This window comes from Pseudophryne corroboree, chromosome 11 (genome assembly GCF_028390025.1).
Source record: "Pseudophryne corroboree isolate aPseCor3 chromosome 11, aPseCor3.hap2, whole genome shotgun sequence".
Lineage (NCBI taxonomy): Eukaryota > Metazoa > Chordata > Amphibia > Anura > Myobatrachidae > Pseudophryne > Pseudophryne corroboree.
Window position 1 is genome coordinate 42,153,798 of NC_086454.1, and position 22,830 is coordinate 42,176,627.

The window sequence follows — 22,830 nt, forward strand, 5'->3', positions numbered from 1 at the left end:
GGTGTCAGTATATCAGGTAGATCGTGTGTAATAAGAGGCAGACGGGTGTCAGTAACAGATAGATGGATGTCAGCGGTAGATAGACGTGTTAGTATCAGGTACTGTGTAATAATTGGATGTCAGTAACAGACAGCAGTCCGCGTCTTCTACCACTAAGCTCCGTGTCACACATACTACGCTATGAGGGCAGTACTGTACATACACCGCATAGTGTATTACACCCAGCACGTAGAAGAGGGGACTGGGCAGTCAGCAGTGAGATAACCGCCTGGAACCAGGACAAACACTCTGCCTCCGTCAGTTTGCGGTCCCCGGGGCCCAGCGGTGCCATTCCCCGGCAGCGGGCTCTCCGCACACGGCGCAAAATGGCGGCCGCTCTCACCTCCTCAGCCCCAGAACCAGCATCTACCAGAGCGCTGTTGGGCGGAGCCCCGCATCACCAGACAGTGCTGCGGCCCAATGAGCAGGCGAGCTGAGGCGACGTCACGCGTGATTCAGCCTATACGGTGCGAGATGAGTGAGCCCTCGGGGTGGGCAGGTTCTCCAGTCTCCTCGCAGGAGCCCTGCGCCCTGTATAGGCAGGAAAACAGCAGGGCCATAACTTTCCGCTGAAGGGCTGAGCCCACCTATCAGCGTGATGTATCCTGGCGCGATTCCACATGTCAACCAATCGGCAGGACAGTAGCGTGTCTGAACCAGCCGAGCGCCCCTCCTCCCCGCTCTGTTATGCGGCTATCCTGGGCGCAGGGCGGCAGTGCGCGGCTGTTTCCTGCCCTGATGCATGGTGGTCGAACGGAGGAATTGTTGGAAAATTGTGTCGGAGGTTGGTATATAAATGTGTTCTTACCCAGTGTGCCTTGTTTCTAGCAGCCATCCCGGGGAGCGCGGTGCTGGGCCGGGGAGACCGGGCCCATCCAGCGCTCTCCCGCCGCCACATCCCCGCCAGCGGCCCCGAGCCTCTCCTACCGCCGGCCGGCTGGATCTGCCGCTCCGACTCGGCGGCTCCACACAGTGCTGCTCCTCCCAGGCCGCCCGCCATACTCAGGCCTGCAGCTAGGCCGCTGCCGCCCAGGGCCCTGGTGTCCCCTGGTGTCCCCTGAGCCTAGCACAGTCCTCGGGCACCCAGACCGAGCACACACACACGTACCCCAATATATACCTTCTTATCTGTATACTGGTCACTGCATTCATTATGTGTGCATATATATTTATAGGCATGCATCTCCTATACTGTAATATACACCATGTATAATACACTGACCCATCATCTCCTAAACTGTAATATATATACATACTAATATATACCATATATAATACTCTGACCCATCATCTCCTAAACTATAATATATACACTATACGTACTAATATATACCCTGTGTGACAGTATACATATATAAAACTCACTCATCATCTCCTATACTGTAATATACATACTAATATATACCCTGTGACTATATACATATATAATACACAGCACCAGGTTCACAGGTAGATATCCCTCTAATGTATACATCTTTATATACTGGTGGTAATAATACTAATTGTGTGTGTGTGTGTATATATATATATATATATATATATACACCCACACACACACTTCTACTATACTGTAATATACATACTAATATATACCCTGTGTGACAGTATACATGTGTAATACACTGACCCATCATCTCTCATACTGTAATATACATACTAATACACTGAGTGACAGTATACATGTGTAATACACTGACCCATCATCACTCATACTGTAATATACATACTAATATATACTGTGACAGTATACATGTGTAATACACTGACCCATCATCTCTCATACTGTAATATACATACTAATACACTGAGTGACAGTATACATGTGTAATACACTGACCCATCATCACTCATACTGTAATAGACATACTAATACACTCTGATTGACTATATATGATACACAGCACCTCGACTCTTATACGGTAACAACATCCATCTATATATATATATATATATACTGTGTGACTATACATTCTGATTATACAAGTCATCATGTATAATACACTGACCCATCTTCCCTTACGCCGTAATATATATATACGGACGGTAATCAAATGATATGTCACGCCCCAATCTCCTTTCTAAAGTGATCCCCGTTATCGCGCCCATAGTAATCAGGTTTAGCTGTGTAAAGGGTTGGGCGCCTCGCTTCCCTGGGGGTAGTGAGCTGAAATGATGATACCACACCTGTCAGCAGAAACAGAACGGATGTTGAAGGGGGTGAAACGAATGTTATACTGCCCATAGTACACAGCACCCATCTTTGAGACTCTTATACTGTAATACATGTAGTAGATGTACTACTCTTAGGTGTGCGCTTGGCGTTCATTGTTGGGCACAAAGTCGAAGGCCGAGTGTGTTTCACCACCCAAAGCGTGCGTATGTCACAGTGCGACCACAGACAAGAGTGGTATCTATCTTATAAAAAGGCCCCTGTTATGACAAAATAGGGTGAAACAGGTATAGAATAGGAGGAACGAATAGTTAAGTATAGAGCTATAGGCTGTTTAATGTGAATTATTTTTAATGGAAAACAGTGTGAAGGAATAAAACAGTTGAACATTTTCTGTCAGAAATGTGTATGTCAATGAGGCGGGGATGTGCTGCTGTCAGTGAGGCGGGGATGTGCCGCTGTCAGTGAGGCGGGGATGTGCTGCTGTCAGTAAGGAGGGGATGTGCTGCTGTCAGTGAGGCGGGGATGTGCTGCTGTCAGTGAGGCGGGGATGTGCCGCTGTCAGTGAGGCGGGGATGTGCTACTGTCAGTAAGGAGGGGATGTGCCGCTGTCAGTGAGGCGGGGATGTGCTGCTGTCAGTGAGGGGGGATGTGGCGCTGTCAGTGAGGCGGGGGGGGGGGTGCCGCTGTCAGTGAGGCGGGGATGTGCTGCTGTCGGTGAGGGGGGATGTGGCGCTGTCAGTGAGGCGGGGGGGGGTGGCGCTGTCAGTGAGGCACTGATGTGCCGCTGTCAGTGAGGCGGGGATGTGGCGCTGTCAGTGAGGTGGGGGTGTGGCGCTGTCAGTGAGGCGGGGATGTGGCGCTGTCAGTGAGGCGGGGTGTGGCGCTGTCAGTGAGGCGGGTGTGTAGCGCTGTCAGTGAGACAGGGGTATTGCGCTGTCAGTGAGGCGGGGGTGTGCCGCTGTCAGTGAGACGGGTGTAGCGCTGTCAGTGAGACGGGGGTGTTGCGCTGTCAGTGAGGCGGGGGTGTGCCGCTGTCAGTGAGACGGGGGTGTGGCGCTGTCAGTGAGGCGGGGATGTGGCGCTGTCAGTGAGGCGGGGTGTGGCGCTGTCAGTGAGGCGGGTGTGTAGCGCTGTCAGTGAGACGGGTGTAGCGCTGTCAGTGAGACGGGTGTAGCGCTGTCAGTGAGGCGGGGGTGTGCCGCTGTCAGTGAGACGGGGGTGTAGCGCTGTCAGTGAGGCGGGGATGTGGCGCTGTCAGTGAGGCGGGGTGTGGCGCTGTCAGTGAGGCGGGTGTGTAGCGCTGTCAGTGAGACGGGTGTTGCGCTGTCAGTGAGACAGGGGTGTTGCGCTGTCAGTGAGGCGGGGGTGTGCCGCTGTCAGTGAGGCGGGGGGGTGCCGCTGTCAGTGAGGCGGGTGTGTAGCGCTGTCAGTGAGACGGGTGTTGCGCTGTCAGTGAGACAGGGGTGTTGCGCTGTCAGTGAGGCGGGGGTGTGCCGCTGTCAGTGAGGCGGGGGGTGCCGCTGTCAGTGAGGCGGGTGTGTAGCGCTGTCAGTGAGACGGGTGTTGCGCTGTCAGTGAGACAGGGGTGTTGCGCTGTCAGTGAGGCGGGGGTGTGCCGCTGTCAGTGAGACGGGGGTGTAGCGCTGTCAGTGAGGCGGGGATGTGGCGCTGTCAGTGAGGCGGGGTGTGGCGCTGTCAGTGAGGCGGGTGTGTAGCGCTGTCAGTGAGACGGGTGTTGCGCTGTCAGTGAGACAGGGGTGTTGCGCTGTCAGTGAGGCGGGGGTGTGCCGCTGTCAGTGAGGCGGGGGGGTGCCGCTGTCAGTGAGGCGGGTGTGTAGCGCTGTCAGTGAGACGGGTGTTGCGCTGTCAGTGAGACAGGGGTGTTGCGCTGTCAGTGAGGCGGGGGGGTGCCGCTGTCAGTGAGGCGGGGGTGTGCCGCTGTCAGTGAGGCGGGGATGTGCCGCTGTCAGTGAGGCGGGGGGATGTGCCGCTGTCAGTGAGTAGTGTTTCTGTGGGGGGAATCCAATTAGGTGTGAGCAGCACTTACGTTAACACCAGACTCAAAATGTGCGAGTATGGCACTAGATGGGGGCGTAAAAGGGGTGGGTTCGGGTGCTGTTGCTGGCGTGCATCCCCCTGCTGTGAGTGATGTTGAGGTTTGGGTGACAGTTGAAAGTAGTTGAAGTGTGTGGTTACACTGGGAGGTGTGAGGTCGGTGGGAATATGCACGTCTATGTTGTCTAGTTTGTCCAATCATGTTAGTGTGATTTCTGTCATTATAGCACACCATGTTATAAATATTTATCCTGTATGAATATATAAATCTATAGTACACAGCACCTGGCTCTGAGACTCCTCTCTAATACTGTTATGTACGAGGGTGATGCACTGCCTGTGGTGGACGTGCCAGGCCGGCGGATCGCTGCTCATCTTGAACGTCTGTCCCGCCGTTAACCAAAGGCAGCGCACCAAACCTGTTTCTATGACGTTATCACCGTGCACCTGGACAAGTTGGTAATGATTTTTAGCTGCTGACGTGCCCTTTAGACACAGAAATCTGATCACACTACGCACCTCAATGTGTGACCATGTTTCCGCCAGCCCTGCCATTATTATTACATTTTTATATAAGGTGCTACAAGTGTTTCGCAGCGCTGTACATACGGCAGACATTAGAAGAATACAGGGTATACAGAACGTTACATTACAATAACTGAAAAACTAAAACGGAGCACAGGTAACAATCAGCACCACAATTCTTAGTACACAACACAGCTGAGATGTCAGGAAGCAAAGGAGTAATCTGCGTAATACTGGGGGCGGGAGGCCGCTGGAAGAGATAAATAATAATGAGCGAGAGGAGATGCGGGTATAGACAGTCACTGAGGAGGAGAGAGCTGTAATAGAAGTGCCAGAGAACAGAAGGGAAGAGGGCCCTGCTCTAAGGAGCTTACAATATACGGGGAGGGGGAGACAGACAGGTGACGTGAGGCATGAGCAAGCGGAAGGTGGCCTGATGGCAGTGGGAGAGCGGCCTGGAGACTAGGTTATGCAACGGAAGGATTCCCTTTGATGAATGTGGGGTTTTAGTGCCCGTTTGAAGCTTTGCAAGGTCGGGGAGAGTGTAACAGAGCGAGGGAGCTCATTCCAGTGAAGTGGGCAGCACGGGCAAAATCTCGGCTTCGTGCATGGGATGCAGTGACCAGGGTAGAAGAGAGGTGACGGTCATCTTACAACTGATATTGGGACAGTATGACTGATATGAGAACGCAGTGCTGTGGCCGAGAGGAGAAGCATTGGGCTACCTGCTCTGGCCTGACGGGGTATTAGAATGAGGTAGAGAACATTACACACGTGAGAGGTCTGTTTACCTTACTTGTTGAACCACCCTTGCACATACGCATATCTAAAGAGCTGTAATGGGCTATATAGATTAATATGTGGGAACACATAGTCGGAATGCCGACACCAGCATCCTGACATGGATGGAAATGACAGCGATGGAATCCCGAATGCCGGAATCCCGATTAATCTCTGCTGGGAGCGCGCACGGGGGGGAGGTTTAAGCTGCTCGGAGAGGTGGGGGGGGGGGGCGCGGAGGGTTAGGGTTTGGCTGGAGGGTAAACATATCCGACCCCTGTCTGGATTCTCGGCATTGGGATGCCTGTGTCGGTTATATGACCGCCGGCGTATCGTATGTATTCCATTATAGACATAGGAGTCAAATCCAATCCAGTTGCAAGCAGTCACATGGAGCCTGCGTTAATCTAGCCTTACTTGCACTAGCTTATTTACCAATATAGCTGCAATATTATACAGAGCAGTAACTTCCAGTTATGTGAAAGGGAAAGTGCCCTGTCTTTCACGTGTCTTTTTATATATCATCATGTAATCAGCCATCGTTCAGCACTGACAAACAGCCACTTTCACAGGTGTACTTGTCCAGTCTTTACCTGAGGACATTAACATAACACCATAGACATCCGGATCATTAACATTATCAGTGTTTGCAGGAGCCTGTGGATTGCTGGATGTAGCTTTTGGATTCCCTGCAATTTCATGGCGCAAAATATGGCTTGAAGATTACTTGCATTTATAGGGTTTCCCCGCGACGGGAAGGCTGACTGCTGTCTTCTCCATTACCATCTCTGTAGAATTCTAGGTTTTCTGCAGCGGGGTACACTGGTATTCCACAGGGAATAACATCGGGGTGTAGAGTTGGATTTTGATCCGAGGCACCAACAGGCTAAAGCTTTGACTGTTCCCAGGATGCACTGCAACGCCTCCTCTATAGCCCCGCCTCCAGGCACTGGAGCTAAGTTTGTAAGTTGGTTCCTGCAATGCAGGTTACTAACGGGGGGCTGTGCTAGGCAGCCCTGTTAAGAGCTTTTTAAGAAGACTTCAAGGGCCGCAGCAATTTTTATGTCATTCTGACATGCTGCGCTGCGGCTCCATCACCTCCCCCATTGTTTCTAGATCCGAAACCGGATGGGTCTTTCCGGCCTATCCTCAACCTCAAATCATTGAACAAGTTTGTGAGAGTGTCCAAATTCCATATGGAAACCCTGCGCTCTATTGTGCTGGCCATGGAACTGAGGATTATATGGTATCCCTGGACATACAGGATGCTTACCTGCACATACCTATTGCCATTTCGCATCAGCAATATCTGCGGTTTGCTATTGGCAACCTTCATTTAAAATTCCAGGCTCTGCCGTTTGGACTGGCCACGGCACCTTGGATTTTCACCAAGGTCATAGCCTTGATGACGGCTTTCCTCCGTCGTCAGGGAATCAGGATCCGGCCATATCTGGCCGACTTGCTGATTCTGGCCAACTCCCAAGATGTCCTCCTCAGCCAACTGGAGATGTCTGTCCAATTCCTATAAGCTCACGGGTGGCTCATCAATTGGAAGAAGTCCTCGCTGGTCCCTGCTAGGAGCATAATGCACCTGGGGGTGCTGCTGGACACACACAGCCAAAGACTGTTTCTGTCACCGAAGAAGGTCCTGAAACTTCAGGACAAGATCAGATGCTTCCTCTCTCGACAGAGAGTGTCGATACACTCGGCGATGCAAGTACTAGGCCTCATGGTGTCGGCTTTCGACATGGTAGAGTACGCTCAATTTCACTCCCGCCCTCTGCAGAGGTTAAACCTTTCCAAATGGGACGGCAGCCTCATCGGATCAGGTCGCAAATGATCTCCTTGACTCCGGAGGTTCGTCGGTCACTGAGCTGGTGGCTACAGGACCAACAGTTGAGCAGGGGCCGTCCCTTCTGGATCTCGAACTGAGTCCTCCTAATAACGGATGCCAGTTTGCGTAGTTTGGAGCACGGTGTTGGAGCCAGGGTCGGTGGATCAGGGAGGAATCTCTCCTCCCGATAAACATTCTGGAATTGCGGGCAGTGTTCAGTGCGTTGACACTGGCCCTGCCTCTGGTACAGAAAAGGCCTGTTCAAGTGCAATCAGACAACGCCACCACAGTGGCGTACATAAATCATCAAGGTGGCACTCGAAGCCGCATGGCAATGATGGAAGTGTAAAAAATCCTCCAATGGGCGGAACGCCATCTGCCAGCCATATCGGCAGTGTTCATTCCGGGAGTCCTCAACTGGGAAGTGAACTTCCTCAGTTGTCAGGACGTGCACACCGAAGAGTGGAGTCTTCATCCCGAAGTCTTTCAACTCCTAGTGGACAAGTGGGGCCTACCAGATGTAGACCTGATGGCATTTCGACACAATCACAAGGTTTCGGTCTTCGGAGCAAGAACAAGGGATCCTCAAGCAGCGTTTGTGGACGCACTGGCAATTCCATGGAACTTTCGGCTGCTATACGTGTTCCCTCCAATGTCACTCCTGCCCAGGGAACTACGGAAGTTCAAGCAAGAAGGAGGAATACTACATCTAATCGCTCCAGCGTGGCCCAGACGGCATTGGTTCTCAGACCTGCAGGGTCTCTCGATAGAGCGTCCTCTTCTACTTCCTCAACTCCCAGACCTCCTTGTTCAGGGCCCTTGTGTCTACCCGGACTTGGCCAGACTGGCTTTGACGGCGTGGCTCTTGAAGCATCACTCCTGAGAGCCAAAGGATTCTCTGAGGGGGTCATTCAAACTATGTTAAAAGCCCATAAACCAGCTTCGGCTCGTATTTATTACAGGGTCTGGAATTCTTACTTCACATGGGGGGTAATTCCAAGTTGATCGCAGCAGGAAATTTTTTAGCAGTTGGACAAAACCATGTGCACTGCAGGGGGGGCAGATACAACATTTGCAGAGAGAGTTAGATTTGGGTGGGTTATTTTGTTTCTGTGCAGGGTAAATACTGGCTGCTTTATTTTTACACTGCAATTTAGATTGCAGATTGAACTCACAACACCCAAAACTATCTCTCTCTGCACATGTTATATCTGCCTCCCCTGCACTGCACATGGTTTTGCCCAACTGCTAACAAAATTCCTGCTGCGATCAACTCAGAATTACCCCCATGGTGTTCTGCTAAGAATTATGATGTATGTTCTTTCAAAACATCCAGACTTTTGGCTTTTCTACAACATGGCCTAGACTTGGGCCTTCGTCTGACCTCACTCAAGGTTCATATATCTGCCTTGTCGGTGTGGTTTCAGAGAAAAATTGCGTCCCTTCCTGACATTCACACTTTTACTCAGGGTATGTTACAGATTCATACGAATGAGTATTGTGTGTGGAGCCGCACTAGTCAAATAATTTTGTTAAAGTACCTCATTAGAAATGAAATGAAAGAAACCAATGTATATACAGTTATAAAGTAAATCTTAAACTGCTATTGATTGGCGGTGCTCCCAGGAATTTTGTAGGTTATACTACAATTGGAAAAAGAGAAAAAGACAAAAACCCCTTTTTTTGTTACAGATTCAGCCTCCCTATGTTCCTCCTGTGGCTCCATGGGATCTGTCTGTAGTCTGAAATGCCCTGCTAGAGTCTCCATTTGAACCTCTTGAGTCTGTGGACCTTAAATGCCTTACACTTAAGGTCGCGTTTCTTTTGGCTATTGCTCCTGCTAGGAGGGTGTTGGACTTAGGCAATTTGTCCTGTCGCCCACCCTTTCTGATTTTTCACCGTGACCGGGCAGTTCTTCGAACTCGCCCCGGTTATTTTCCTAAGGTGGTAACATCTTTTCACCTTAACCAGGAGATTCTGGTTCCGGCCTTTATCTCTTCTGGTTTGTCCTCCAAAGAAAGATCTTTGGACGTGGTACGGGCTCTACGTATTTGTGTGTAAAGGACTGCCTCTATCAGAAGGTCAGATTCCCTTTTTGTACTTTTTGGTTTTCACAAACGTGGCTGGCTTCGAATAAGCAAACCTTGGCCAGTTGGATTAGAATGGTGATTGCACAAGCTTATGCGCAGGCTGGCCTCCCAGCTCCTGCTGCTATCAAGGCCCGTTCTACTCTGTAGGTTGGACCTTCTTGAGCGGCCGCCGTGGCGCGTCCGCAGAACAATTGTGCAAGGCGGCTATGTGGTCCTCCGTGAACACGTTCATCAGGTTCTATGCTACCTTTGGACACCGGGTTCTTGTGCCCGCTACAGGGCATCCTCTCCCATGAGGAACTGCTTTAGGACATCCCCGATGTTATTCCCTGTGGAATACCAGTGTACCCCGCTGCAGAAAAGGAGATTTATGGTAGACTTACCATTGTTACATTTTTCTGTAAGGTACACTGGATTCCACAGGGCGCCCACCCTGACGCACTTAGCTTCTTTGGGTTTGTATGGCATTAGCCGCTGGTCCCTTCTCCTGTCGTGAGAATGTGGTTCTATGTGACTAACAACTACCGTCTCTATTTTACCTGCTACTGCATTGGATTGGTTAACAAAACTGAACTCCAGTGCCTGGAGGCGGGGTTATAGAGGAGGCGGTGCAGTGCATCCTGGGAACAGTCAAAGCTTTAGCCTGTTGGTGCCTCGGGTCAAGATCCAACTCTACACCCCGATGTTATTCCCTCTGGAATCCAGTGTACCTCGCAGAAAGATTTAACAGTGATAAGTCTACCATAAATCTCCTATTAGATTGCATGGAAATGTCCTTATAACTGGTTCCACATGGCTGAGCAATAATAGTTCCTTCTCTAAGACCACTGCAGATGGCCCTTCTCCTTGGCACGATGATAACACAGACCTGACTGCACCAGAACTGCCTAAGGGTCTGCTTTAATGTAGCGTTAGGGGTACACTCTGATGCTCAGACAATGATGTGACCCTGATACTGCAGCACTAAGGGCGTCCTTATGTTTTCACACGTGGCATCTTCATGTTGGATTATGTTTCGCTGAATAAATAATGACAAACTAAAGTTCGTTATGGGTCATATGTTATGTAAGATTGTATTTATCAGATTTTAGGATTTAAGCTCTCATCAGATCACACAAACTGAACGATTGTCTGACAGATTAAACGATCTGAAAGAGGGTGTCCTTTGTTCACATTATTATACAAACCAATAAGTTTCACTTCTTCAGAGAAGACTTCTGAAAACCAGAATCTAGTTGCCCAGGTCTATGCCCTCTGCAGGCCACCGGAAATCACTGCCTGGCTGCCTAGATTACTGCTTATTGTGGCAGGCAATCTTTGTTTATCTTCCGGTGCAGGAAGCCACAGACTGAATATAGTGAGAGGAGCATGGTCCCCAGCAGCACAGAGTATATCAGGAGATGAGTGATGTGTCAGTGAGGACAGGGCTGCATGTTACAGGGGCAGCGACATGATGTGAGGAGGGGAATGGGGGCAGCAGGAAGCCACAGACAGAGAGTTATATAATGGGAGGAGCAGGGTCCCCAGCAGCACAGAGTATATCAGGAGATGTGATGTGTCAATGAGGACAGGGCTGCATGTGACAGGGGCAGTGACATGATGTGAGGAGGAGAATGGAGGCAGCAGGAAGCCACAGACTGAGAGTTATATAATGGGAGGAGCAGGGTCCCCAGCAGCACAGAGTATATCAGGAGATGAGTGATGTGTGAGGACAGGGCTGCATGTGACAGGGGCAGTGACATGATGTGAGGAGGGGAATGGAGGCAGTAGGAAGCCACAGACTGAGAGTTATATAGTGGGAGTAGCAGGGTCTCCAGCAGCACAGAGTATATCAGGAGATGAGTGATGTGTGAGGACAGGGCTGCATGTGACAGGGGCAGTGACATGATGTGAGGAGGAGAATGGAGGCAGCAGGAAGCCACAGACACAGAGTTATATAATGGGAGGAGCAGGGTCCCCAGCAGCACAGAGTATATCAGGAGATGAGTGATGTGTGAGGACAGAGCTGCATGTGACAGGGGCAGTGACATGATGTGAGGAGGGGAATGGAGGCAGTAGGAAGCCACAGACTGAGAGTTATATAGTGGGAGGAGCAGGGTCTCCAGCAGCACAGAGTATATCAGGAGATGAGTGATGTGTGAGGACAGGGCTGCATGTGACAGGGGCAGTGACATGATGTGAGGAGGGGAATGGAGGCAGCAGGAAGCCACAGACTGAGAGTTATATAGTGGAAGGAGCAGGGTCCCCAGCAGCACAGAGTATATCAGGAGATGAGTGATGTGTGAGGACAGGGCTGCATGTGACAGGGGCAGTGACATGATGTGAGGAGGAGAATGGAGGCAGCAGGAAGCCACAGACAGAGTTATATAATGGGAGGAGCAGGGTCCCCAGCAGCACAGAGTATATCAGGAGATGAGTGATGTGTGAGGACAGAGCTGCATGTGACAGGGGCAGTGACATGATGTGAGGAGGGGAATGGAGGCAGTAGGAAGCCACAGACTGAGAGTTATATAGTGGGAGGAGCAGGGTCTCCAGCAGCACAGAGTATATCAGGAGATGAGTGATGTGTGAGGACAGGGCTGCATGTGACAGGGGCAGTGACATGATGTGAGGAGGGGAATGGAGGCAGCAGGAAGCCACAGACTGAGGGTTATAGAGAGGATGGAGGAGTGCCCCACCGCAGCACAGAGTATATCAGGAGATGAGTGATGTGTGAGGACAGGGCTGCATGTGACAGGGGCAGTGACATGATGTGAGGAGGAGAATGGAGGCAGCAGGAAGCCACAGACAGAGTTATATAATGGGAGGAGCAGGGTCCCCAGCAGCACAGAGTATATCAGGAGATGAGTGATGTGTGAGGACAGAGCTGCATGTGACAGGGGCAGTGACATGATGTGAGGAGGGGAATGGAGGCAGTAGGAAGCCACAGACTGAGAGTTATATAGTGGGAGGAGCAGGGTCTCCAGCAGCACAGAGTATATCAGGAGATGAGTGATGTGTCAGTGAGGTCAGGGCTGCATGTGACAGGGACAGTGACATGATATGAGGAGGGGAATGGATATAGCAGAAAGCCACAGACTGAGAGTTATACAGGAGGAGGAGCAGGGTCCCTAGCAGCACAGCTCCTCTTTAGCTGCAGGCACCTCAGCGCAATCGAACACATTTGGAATGAACTGAAATGCTGACTGCAAGCCAGGCTCAATCACCCAACATTACTGCTACGATGGCTGAATGGATGTGAATCCCCACAGCCATGTTCCAAAATTTACTGGAAAGCCTACCCAGGACAATGGAGTCTTTCCAAAGGGGGACCAACTGCATATTAGTGCCTGTAGTTTTGAAACAAGCACACATGGGTGCTATGGTCACGTATCCACATACTTCTGGCCGTGTAGTGTAACTATAGCGGCACATTGCTGCAGTAGCTCCTCATAGAGAACACATCTTTCGTAACTACATTTCTTATATAAATTGAGTTGGGGTCTAGCAAAGTTTCCAAAAATTGATCAGAATGGTTGGAAACTGGTAAAAGCAATAGGAATTCTTGGACCCAACTCTATGATTGATGGAACAGTGGGCCTAATTTAGCATGTGTTGTAGATGTGCGAAATATCGCACACCTACAACTGTTTACTTTGACGTGCGGGGGGACGCCCAGCACGAGACAAGTCTGCCCCATAGGCCGGGTCCTGCCTCCCTCAAACATGCAAGCGCATCGCAAGACAGCCATGCTCACACATGTTTAGGGTTGCCCTCTGACTACGCAGCCTAGCTGCTAAGGCAGACAGTTGGCCGCCATGTTTCGGGTTGCAGCGTCTGCGTGTGACGTCACGTAGTTGCCACGGACCAGATACGCCTGCGTTGTCCAGACTGCGCCCCCAACGCCGCCGAGACACCCCCTCCACCCTATTAATTTCTGATTCTGTACTACCAAGGCAACCACAGTCACATGATGTAGTGTGCAGAGATATTTTGGAATGACCCTCCGAGCTCTATCTGCACTGTGATATTCTCCCCCTCCTTCTTCCTCCTCTGCCATCCCATGACTGGTGTGGATCATCAAATCGTCAGTATCTAGGTCGACAGTCACTAGGTCGACAGGGATGGAAGGTCGACAGGGTTTCTAGGCCGACATGTTCTAGGTCTAAAGGTCGACATGAGTTGTTGTTTTTTGTGTCATTTTCTTCATAGAGTGACTGGGAACCCCAATTAGTGCACCGTGTCCCCTCGCACTTCGGGCAAGGTGCCTCGCTCCGCTACCGCTTCGCTCGATACAGATTACCGTTCAATCGTAGTCCACCTGGATCGTTAAGTATGAAAAAGTTCAAAAAAAGAAAAAAAATGTGAAAAGCTCATGTCGACCTGTCGACCTAACACATGTCGACCTAGAAACCCTGTTGACCTTCCATCCCTGTCGACCTAGTGACTGTCGACCTATAGTGGTCGACCTAAACATTGTCGACCTAGACTGTGTCGATCTTCAGACCGGATCCCCCCCATGACATGCTCAGATCTGTGACTGTGTGTGTCTGGCAGCAATTTTTATTTTATTTGCCAACCAGAGATCTTTTCAAAAGAAGATAATGATTTGTAGGATACAAATACATATACTTTGCATGCTTAAAAGGTACTTATAAAAAAAGAAAAAAATAGGATTACTACTTTAAAAAAATGATTGCATTATGGCTGCTTAATAATCATGTAGCGTGTGTGTGTGTGTGTGTGTGTGTGTGTGTGTGTGTGCGCTCTGCTTTGGGTTCATTCCAGTGGGGTGTACTATGAAAAGTAAAGTAGATGTGTACATTAATATTTCATGGGCAAGTGCGCAGATGTGCGTGCCAAGATGAAAGTGTCTGTCAGGGTACAACAGTTTACACCCATTAGTGGGAGGAGTTTAGTGGATTGGGTCGCTGCTTGCTGTGACTGTGGATTCGTTCGGGAACTGCAACAACCAGAGATTGTTTAAATCAGTGATTCTCAAACTTCCTTGAATCACAGCGCACTAGAGTATCAGCTTTCGTTTCAAAGCGTCCCTAGGCCAAAAGTTTCTTATACCCCTCTCAGACCGCTATTGGCGGATCACACCCGGGAGCCGCGCACGGGTGCTTCCCGGGTGCGACCCTCCCCCTGAGCCTCTTTCACACCGCTGTCCCCAGCTTATGACGTCAGCGGAGCGGGGGCGGGCCTTTGTAGATCAGATGATCTCCAAGCACTGCCCATCCATACAGTGTGAACGGGAAACGAGTCACATCAACCCCGCAATCCGTTCACACAGGACAGCGACCCTGGTTGAAGCCATATTTAACCCCGGTTGCTATCCAGGATATTTTCCTTGGGCCCTTTTAGACCGCACAGCAACCCAGTTACAAGCTGGCGGCCTGAAAGGGGTATTATTGAGAAATTCGGGAAACATTATCAAATTAAGTAAATTGTGCTATCTTTAAGCATGTGGTGGTGGCCAGTGCTTCTGTGTGTTTACATACTTTATGCACTGTTTTTGCCTATCAAATGGACCATAAATAACTTTATTTGGCCTATACCACCAGCCCGTGGCACCCCTGCAAGTGCCCTGCAGCACCCAGATTGGGAACCACTCGTTTAAATAAATAAAGGGCTCAATGAAATTCAGTACAATAGGAATAGGGCCGGCGAGGTGGTCCTGGAGCTGTTAAGTTGACTGCGCTGTTAAGCCTGGCTAGAGGATTCCTGCTTGCTCCCCTCCGGAGGTGCGAGCAGTAATCCAACTAATCTAGTGCCGTGATACTGTTTTCTGCCTTTAGCACGGTGCCGGCAGCATTGCGACAGGCATTTAAGTTGGAGAATGCTGATTACAGCGACTAAACACCTGGTGTAAGGCGTGGTAACCATCATTTCCCGACTAAGAGCAGGGTGTGAAGGGGACAATTGAATAGTTCCGGGACCTCTTTCCCGACGCTGTTCAGATCACGTTGAATTGAATCGAGCCCAGAGGGGCAGAGAGTGCACATTTACAGGGGAAGGGGGCTACCTTTTTTCATCCTTAAAAGGACATGACTTTCTGTAGCAGGGTACACTGGTATTCCACAGGGAATAACATTGGGGTGCAGAGTTGGATCTTGATCCGAGGCACCAACAGGCTAAAGCTTTGACTGTTCCCAGGATGCACTGCACTGCCTCCTCTATATCCCCGCCTCCAGGCACTGGAGCTCAGTTTGTAAGTTGGTGCCTGCAGTGCAGGCAGCTAACAGGGAGGGCTGCTCTAGGCAACCCTAAAAAGAAGAATTCAAGGGACACAGCACAGGCACTAGTTGCTGGATGTCACTGACATTCCGTGCTGCGGCTCCATCACCTCCCCCAGCGGCGCTGTATACTCCCGCACCCTGGTTGCCGGGTACTTACAGCGGAGGCGCTCCGGTCATCTCAGGCACACATACCGCCACTGCTCTCCTGGATCGCGTGGCCGCTCGTTAGGGAGGACGTAAGAGGGTACCCCAGGTGGGACCCGACGAAATCGTGATCTGGTCGCGGTCTCCGGAGACGGACCGCGCCGCTGGCGTGGACACTGTGGCCGTGCAGGGACCCCACTATATACACCAGGGCAAGGAGCACAGGTCGGATTTACTAAAATCCGTTTCACATAGGCTCCATAGTACCCGGTGTTGAAGTCCAGCAGAGGGGATAAGGTGCTGACCTGTAGCTCCTCCCCCAGCCCCAGGCCCCATCTACAGCAGATGTTCCTACCCTGGAGCTGCATCTCTCTCTCTCCCTCACTCCCTGTCAGCGTTTGGGCGCCATTACACAGAGCTGCGCTGATCCTGGGACTGCTGGGCACTGTCTCCTCTGTAAAGCCGCCTGCTTCATCAGCGCTGTGCATTTACAGGACACGTAAGTATTCTACATGTCGTTTAGACAGTGTTACTTAAGAACAAGTGCACTGCTATATGAATATTTAGTCCAAGTATTCTGTGATATACATCCAGTGTTTACTGTGCATTGTTATATCTGTGTACATACATAGCTATGTAGTATTGCTAGTCCAGTGCAGTTTTATTGTTATATGTAATAATTTCTGCATTGTACATGTGACTGTGTGTGCCAATAGCTGCTGTGTGGTTTCCATTACGTGTATCTCTCACACATTGCTATCACTTTATTCTGTACCCTGTGAGGGGCTAAGTGCATCAGGGTCCCAAATCTTATATAGTGTTCCTCAGGATATACTGGTTTGTATTTTTCTCTGTGTGTTTCAGTCACCTCATACCGCTTAAATCCTCTTTCTCTGACGTCCTAGTGGATGCTGGGAACTCCGAAAGGACCATGGGGAATAGCGGCTCCGCAGGAGACTGGGCACAACTAAAGAAAGCTTTTAGGTCACCTGGTGTGCACTGGCTCCTCCCACTATGACCCTCCTCCAAGCCTCAGTTAGATTTTGTGCCCGGCCGAGGTTGGATGCACACTAGGGGCTCTCCTGAGCTTCTAAAAAGAAAGTATATAATTAGGTTTTTTATTTTACAGTGAGACCTGCTGGCAACAGGCTCACTGCAGCGAGGGACTAAGGGGAGAAGAAGCGAACCTACCTGCTTGCAGCTAGCTTGGGCTTCTTAGGCTACTGGACACCATTAGCTCCAGAGGGATCGACCGCATGGAACTGGCCTTGGTGTTTGGTCCCGGAGCCGCGCCGCCGTCCCCCTTACAGAGCCAGAAGCAAGAAGAGGTCCGGAAAATCGGCGGCAGAAGACATCAGTCTTCACCAAGGTAGCGCACAGCACTGCAGCTGTGCGCCATTGCTCCTCATACACACTTCACACTCCGGTCACTGAGGGTGCAGGGCGCTAGGGGGGGGCGCCCTGAGCAGCAATAAAAACACCTTGGCTGGCAAAAATATCACAATATATAGCCCCAGAGGCTATATATGTGATAATTACCCCTGCCAGAATCCATAAAATAGCGGGAGAAAAGTCAGCGAAAAAGGGGCGGAGCTATCTCCTTCAGCACACTGGCGCCATTTCTCCCTCACAGCTCCGCTGGAAGGAAGCTCCCTGGCTCTCCCCTGCAGTCTACACTACAGAAAAAGGGTAAAAAAGAGAGGGGGGGCACTAAATTTAGGCGCAGTATATATAACAGCAGCTATAGGGGACATAATTCAGTTAGTCCCTGCATTATATAGCGCTCTGGTGTGTGCTGGCATACTCTCACTCTGTCTCCCCAAAGGGCTTTTGTGGGTCCTGTCCTCTGTTAGAGCATTCCCTGTGTGTGTGCGGTGTGTCGGTACGGCTGTGTCGACATGTTTGATGAGGATAATGATGTGGAGGCGGAGCAGATGCCTATAGAAGGGATGTCACCCCCTGCGGGGCTGACACCTGAGTGGATGGATTTATGGAAGGAATTGCGTGCACGTGTCGACTCCTTACACAAAAAATTTGACGACATGCCAAATGCGGGACAGCTGGCTTCTCAGCTCGTGCCTGTCCAGGCGTCTCAAAGGCCATCGGGGGCTCTAAAACGCCCGCTACCTCAGATGGCAGATGCAGATGTCGACACGGATACTGACACCAGTGTCGACGACGATGAGTCTAGTCTAATGTCCACTAAGGCCATTCGTTGCATGATTGAAGCAATGAAAGAGGTGTTACAAATTTCTGATATAAACCCAGGTACCACTAAAAAGGGTATTATGTTTGGGGAGAAAAAACTACCCGTGGTTTCTCTGACGTCCTAGTGGATGCTTGGAACTCCGTAAGGACCATGGGGAATAGCGGCTCCGCAGGAGACTGGGCACAAAAGTAAAAGCTTTAGGACTACCTGGTGTGCACTGGCTCCTCCCCCTATGACCCTCCTCCAAGCCTCAGTTAGATTTTTGTGCCCGGCCGAGAAGGGTGCACACTAGGGGCTCTCCTGAGCTTCTTAGTGAAAAGTTTAGTTTTAGGTTTTTTATTTTCAGTGAGACCTGCTGGCAACAGGCTCACTGCATCGAGGGACTAAGGGGAGAAGAAGCGAACTCACCTGCGTGCAGAGTGGATTGGGCTTCTTAGGCTACTGGACACCATTAGCTCCAGAGGGACCGAACACAGGCCCAGCCTCGGAGCTCGGTCCCGGAGCCGCGCCGCTGGCCCCCTTACAGAGCCAGAAGCAAGAAAAGGTCCGGAAAAATCGGCGGCAGAAGACATCAGTCTTCAACAAGGTAGCGCACAGCACTGCAGCTGTGCGCCATTGTTACTCAGGCACACTTCACACTCCGGTCACTGAGGGTGCAGGGCGCTAGGGGGGGGCGCCCTGAGCAGCAATGTAAAACACCTTGGCTGGCATAAATACACCACATATAGCCCCCAGGGCTATATGGGTGTATTTTAACCCCTGCCAGAATTACCAAAAAAGCGGGAGAAAAGGCCGCCGAGAAGGGGGCGGAGCCTATCTCCTCAGCACACGGGCGCCATTTTCCATCACAGCTCCGCTGGAAGGACGTCTCCCTGACTCTCCCCTGCAGTCCTGCACTACAGAAAAGGGTAAAAAAGAGAGGGGGGGCACTAATTTGGCGCAGTTTTATATTAACAGCAGCTATAAAGGAAAAGCACACTTGATAGTGGTATTCCTGTATATATATAGCGCTCTCGTGTGTGCTGGCATACTCTCCCTCTGTCTCCCCAAAGGGCTAGTGGGGTCCTGTCCTCTATCAGAGCATTCCCTGTGTGTGTGCGGTGTGTCGGTACGATTGTGTCGACATGTTTGAAGAGGAAAATGAGATGGAAGCGGAGCAATTGCTTATTATACAGTTGTCACCCCCTAGGGAGTCGACACCTGAGTGGATGAGCTTGTGGAAGGAACTGCGTGACAGTGTCAGCTCCTTACGACAGACAGTTGACGACATGAGACAGCCGGCTAATCAGCTTGTGCCTGTCCAGGGGTCTCAAACGCCATCAGGGGCTTTAAAACGCCCGTTACCTCAAATGGCAGACACAGACACGGATACTGACTCCAGTGTCGATGATGAGGAGACAAACGTGACTTCCACTAGGGCCACACGTTACATGATTGAAGCAATGAAAAATGTATTGCATATATCTGATAATACAAGTACCACTAAGAAGGGTATTAGGGCCCTCATTCCGAGTCGTTCGCTCGGTATATTTCATCGCATCGCAGTAAAATTCCGCTTAGTACGCATGCGCAATATTCGCACTGCGACTGCGCCAAGTAATTTAACAATGAAGATAGTATTTTTACTCACGGCTTTTTCTTCGCTCCGGCGATCGTAATGTGATTGACAGGAAATGGGTGTTACTGGGCGGAAACACAGCGTTTCAGGGGCGTGTGGCTGAAAACGCTACCGTTTCCGGGAAAAACGCAGGAGTGGCCGGAGAAACGGTGGGAGTGCCTGGGCGAACGCTGGGTGTGTTTGTGACGTCAACCAGGAACGACAAGCACTGAAATGATCGCACAGGCAGAGTAAGTCTGGAGCTACTCTGAAACTGCTAAGTAGTTAGTAATCGCATTATTGCGAATACATCGGTCGCAATTTTAAGAAGCTAAGATTCACTCCCAGTAGGCGGCGGCTTAGCGTGTGTAACTCTGCTAAAATCGCCTTGCGAGCGATCAACTCGGAATGAGGGCCTATGTTTGGTGAGAAAAAAAAACTGCCTGTAGTTTTTCCTGTATCCGAGGAATTAAATGAAGTGTGTGATGAGGCGTGGGTTTCCCCCGATAAAAAACTGATAATCCTAAAAGGTTATTGGCATCGTACCCTTTCCCGCCAGAGGATAGGGCACGTTGGGAAACACCCCCTAGGGTGGATAAAGCGCTCACACGCTTGTCTAAACAGGTAGCACTACCCTCTCCTGATACGGCCGCCCTAAAGGAACCTGCCGATAGAAAGCTGGAGAATATCCTAAAATGTATATACTCTCACACGGGTGTTATACTGCGACCGGCAATAGCCTCAGCCTGGATGTGCAGTGCGGGCCTGGCGTGGTCGGATTCCCTGACTGAAAATATTGATACCCTTGATAGGGACAGTATATTATTGACTATAGAGCATTTGAAGGATGCATTTCTATATATGCGTGATGCACAGAGGGATATTTGCCGACTGGCATCAAGAGTTAGCGCGCTGTCCATTTCTGCAAGAAGAGGTTTATGGACGCGGCAGTGGTCAGGTGATGCGGATTCTAAAAGGCACATGGAAGTATTGCCTTATAAGGGGGAGGAGTTATTTGGGGTAGGTCTATCAGACCTGGTAGCCACGGCAACTGCTGGAAAATCCACATTTTTACCCCAGGTAGCTTCTCAACCTAAGAAGACGCCATACTATCAGGCGCAGTCCTTTCGGCCCCATAAGGGCAAGCGGGCAAAAGGCGCCTCATTTCTGCCCCGTGGCAGAGGGAGAGGAAAAAGGCTGCAACAAACAGCCAGTTCCCAGGAACAAAAGCCCTCTCCCGCCTCCGCAAAGTCCTCAGCATGACGCTGGGGCTTTACAAGCGGACTCAGGCACGGTGGGGGGCCGTCTCAAGAAGTTCAGTGCGCAGTGGGCCCACTCGCAAGTGGACCCCTGGATCCTTCAGGTGGTATCTCAGGGGTACAAATTGGAATTCGAGGCGTCTCCCCCTCGCCGTTTTCTAAAGTCTGCTTTACCGACGTCTCCCTCAGACAGGGAGGCAGTATTGGAAGCCATTCACAAGCTGTATTCCTAGCAGGTGATAATCAAGGTACCCCTCCTACAACAGGGAAAGGGGTACTATTCCACACTATTTGTGGTACCGAAGCCGGACGGCTCGGTGAGACCAATTTTAAACCTGAAATCCTTGAACACTTACATACAAAGGTTCAAATTCAAGATGGAGTCACTCAGAGCAGTGATTGCAAACCTGGAAGAAGGGGACTATATGGTGTCTCTGGACATCAAAGATGCTTACCTACACGTCCCAATTTACCCTTCTCACCAAGGGTACCTCAGGTTTGTGGTACAGAACTGTCACTATCAGTTTCAGACGCTGCCGTTTGGATTGTCCACGGCACCCCGGGTCTTTACCAAGGTAATGGCCGAAATGATGATACTCCTTCGAAGGAAGGGAGTTTTAGTTATCCCTTACTTGGACGATCTCCTGATAAGGGCAAGATCCAGGGAACAGTTGGAAGTCGGGGTAGCACTATCTCAGATAGTGCTGCGCCAGCACGGTTGGATTCTCAATATTCCAAAATCGCAGCTGATCCCGACGACATGACTTCTATTCCTAGGGATGATCCTGGACACAGTCCAGAAAAAGGTGTTTCTCCCGGAGGAGAAAGCCAGGGAGTTATCCGAACTAGTCAGAAAGCTCCTAAAACCAGGCCAAGTCTCAGTGCATCAATGCACAAGGTTTCTGGGAAAAATGGTGGCTTCTTACGAAGCAATCCCATTCGGCAGATTCCACGCAAGAACCTTCCAGTGGGATCTGCTAGACAAATGGTCCGGGTCGCATCTTCAGATGCATCAGCGGATAATCTTGTCTCCAAGGACAAGAGTGTCTCTCCTGTGGTGGTTGCAGAGTGCTCATCTTCTAGAGGGCCGCAGATTCGGCATTCAGGACTGGGTCCTGGTGACCACGGATGCCAGCCTGAGAGGCTGGGGAGCAGTCACACAGGGAAGAAATTTCCAGGGCTTGTGGTCAAGCCTGGAGACATCACTTCACATAAATATCCTGGAGCTAAGAGCCATCTACAATGCTCTGAGCCTAGCAAGACCTCTGCTTCAAGGTCAGCCGGTGCTGATCCAGTCGGACAACATCACGGCAGTCGCCCACGTAAACAGACAGGGCGGCACAAGAAGCAGGAGGGCAATGACAGAAGTTGCAAGGATTCTTCGCTGGGCAGAAAATCATGTGATAGCACTGTCAGCAGTGTTCATTCCGGGAGTGGACAACTGGGAAGCAGACTTCCTCAGCAGACACGACCTCCACCCGGGGGAGTGGGGACTTCACCCAGAAGTCTTCCACATGATTGTGAACCGTTGGGAAAAACCAAAGGTGGACATGATGGCGTCCCGCCTCAACAAAAAACTAGACAGGTATTGCGCCAGGTCGAGGGACCCTCAGGCAATAGCTGTGGACGCTCTGGTAACACCATGGGTGTACCAGTCAGTGTATGTGTTCCCTCCTCTGCCCCTCATACCCAAGGTACTGAGGATCATAAGAAGGAGAGGAGTAAGGACTATACTCGTGGCTCCGGATTGGCCAAGAAGGACTTGGTACCCGGAACTTCAAGAGATGCTCACAGAGGACCCGTGGCCTCTACCTCTAAGAAAGGACCTGCTCCAGCAGGGACCCTGTCTGTTCCAAGACTTACCGCGGCTGCGTTTGACGGCATGGCGGTTGAACGCCGGATCC

At 50.7% G+C, this 22,830-nt stretch overlaps 1 protein-coding gene across 3 annotated transcripts in view; it reads left to right on the forward strand.

The window, feature by feature from the left end:
* The first annotated feature begins 555 nt into the window (after positions 1-555).
* Positions 556-22,830, forward strand: part of ZNF143 (zinc finger protein 143) — an 80,295-nt gene continuing 58,020 nt past the window's right edge. Inside the window, exon 1 of one of the 3 annotated variants that reach the window (XM_063944079.1) lies at positions 556-823. In XM_063944079.1, the coding sequence (XP_063800149.1) occupies positions 727-823 (97 nt within the window). In that variant the 5' untranslated portion in view covers positions 556-726. The remainder of the gene's footprint in view (positions 824-22,830) is intronic. The other 2 variants (XM_063944077.1, XM_063944078.1) reach the window with 2 other exon arrangements.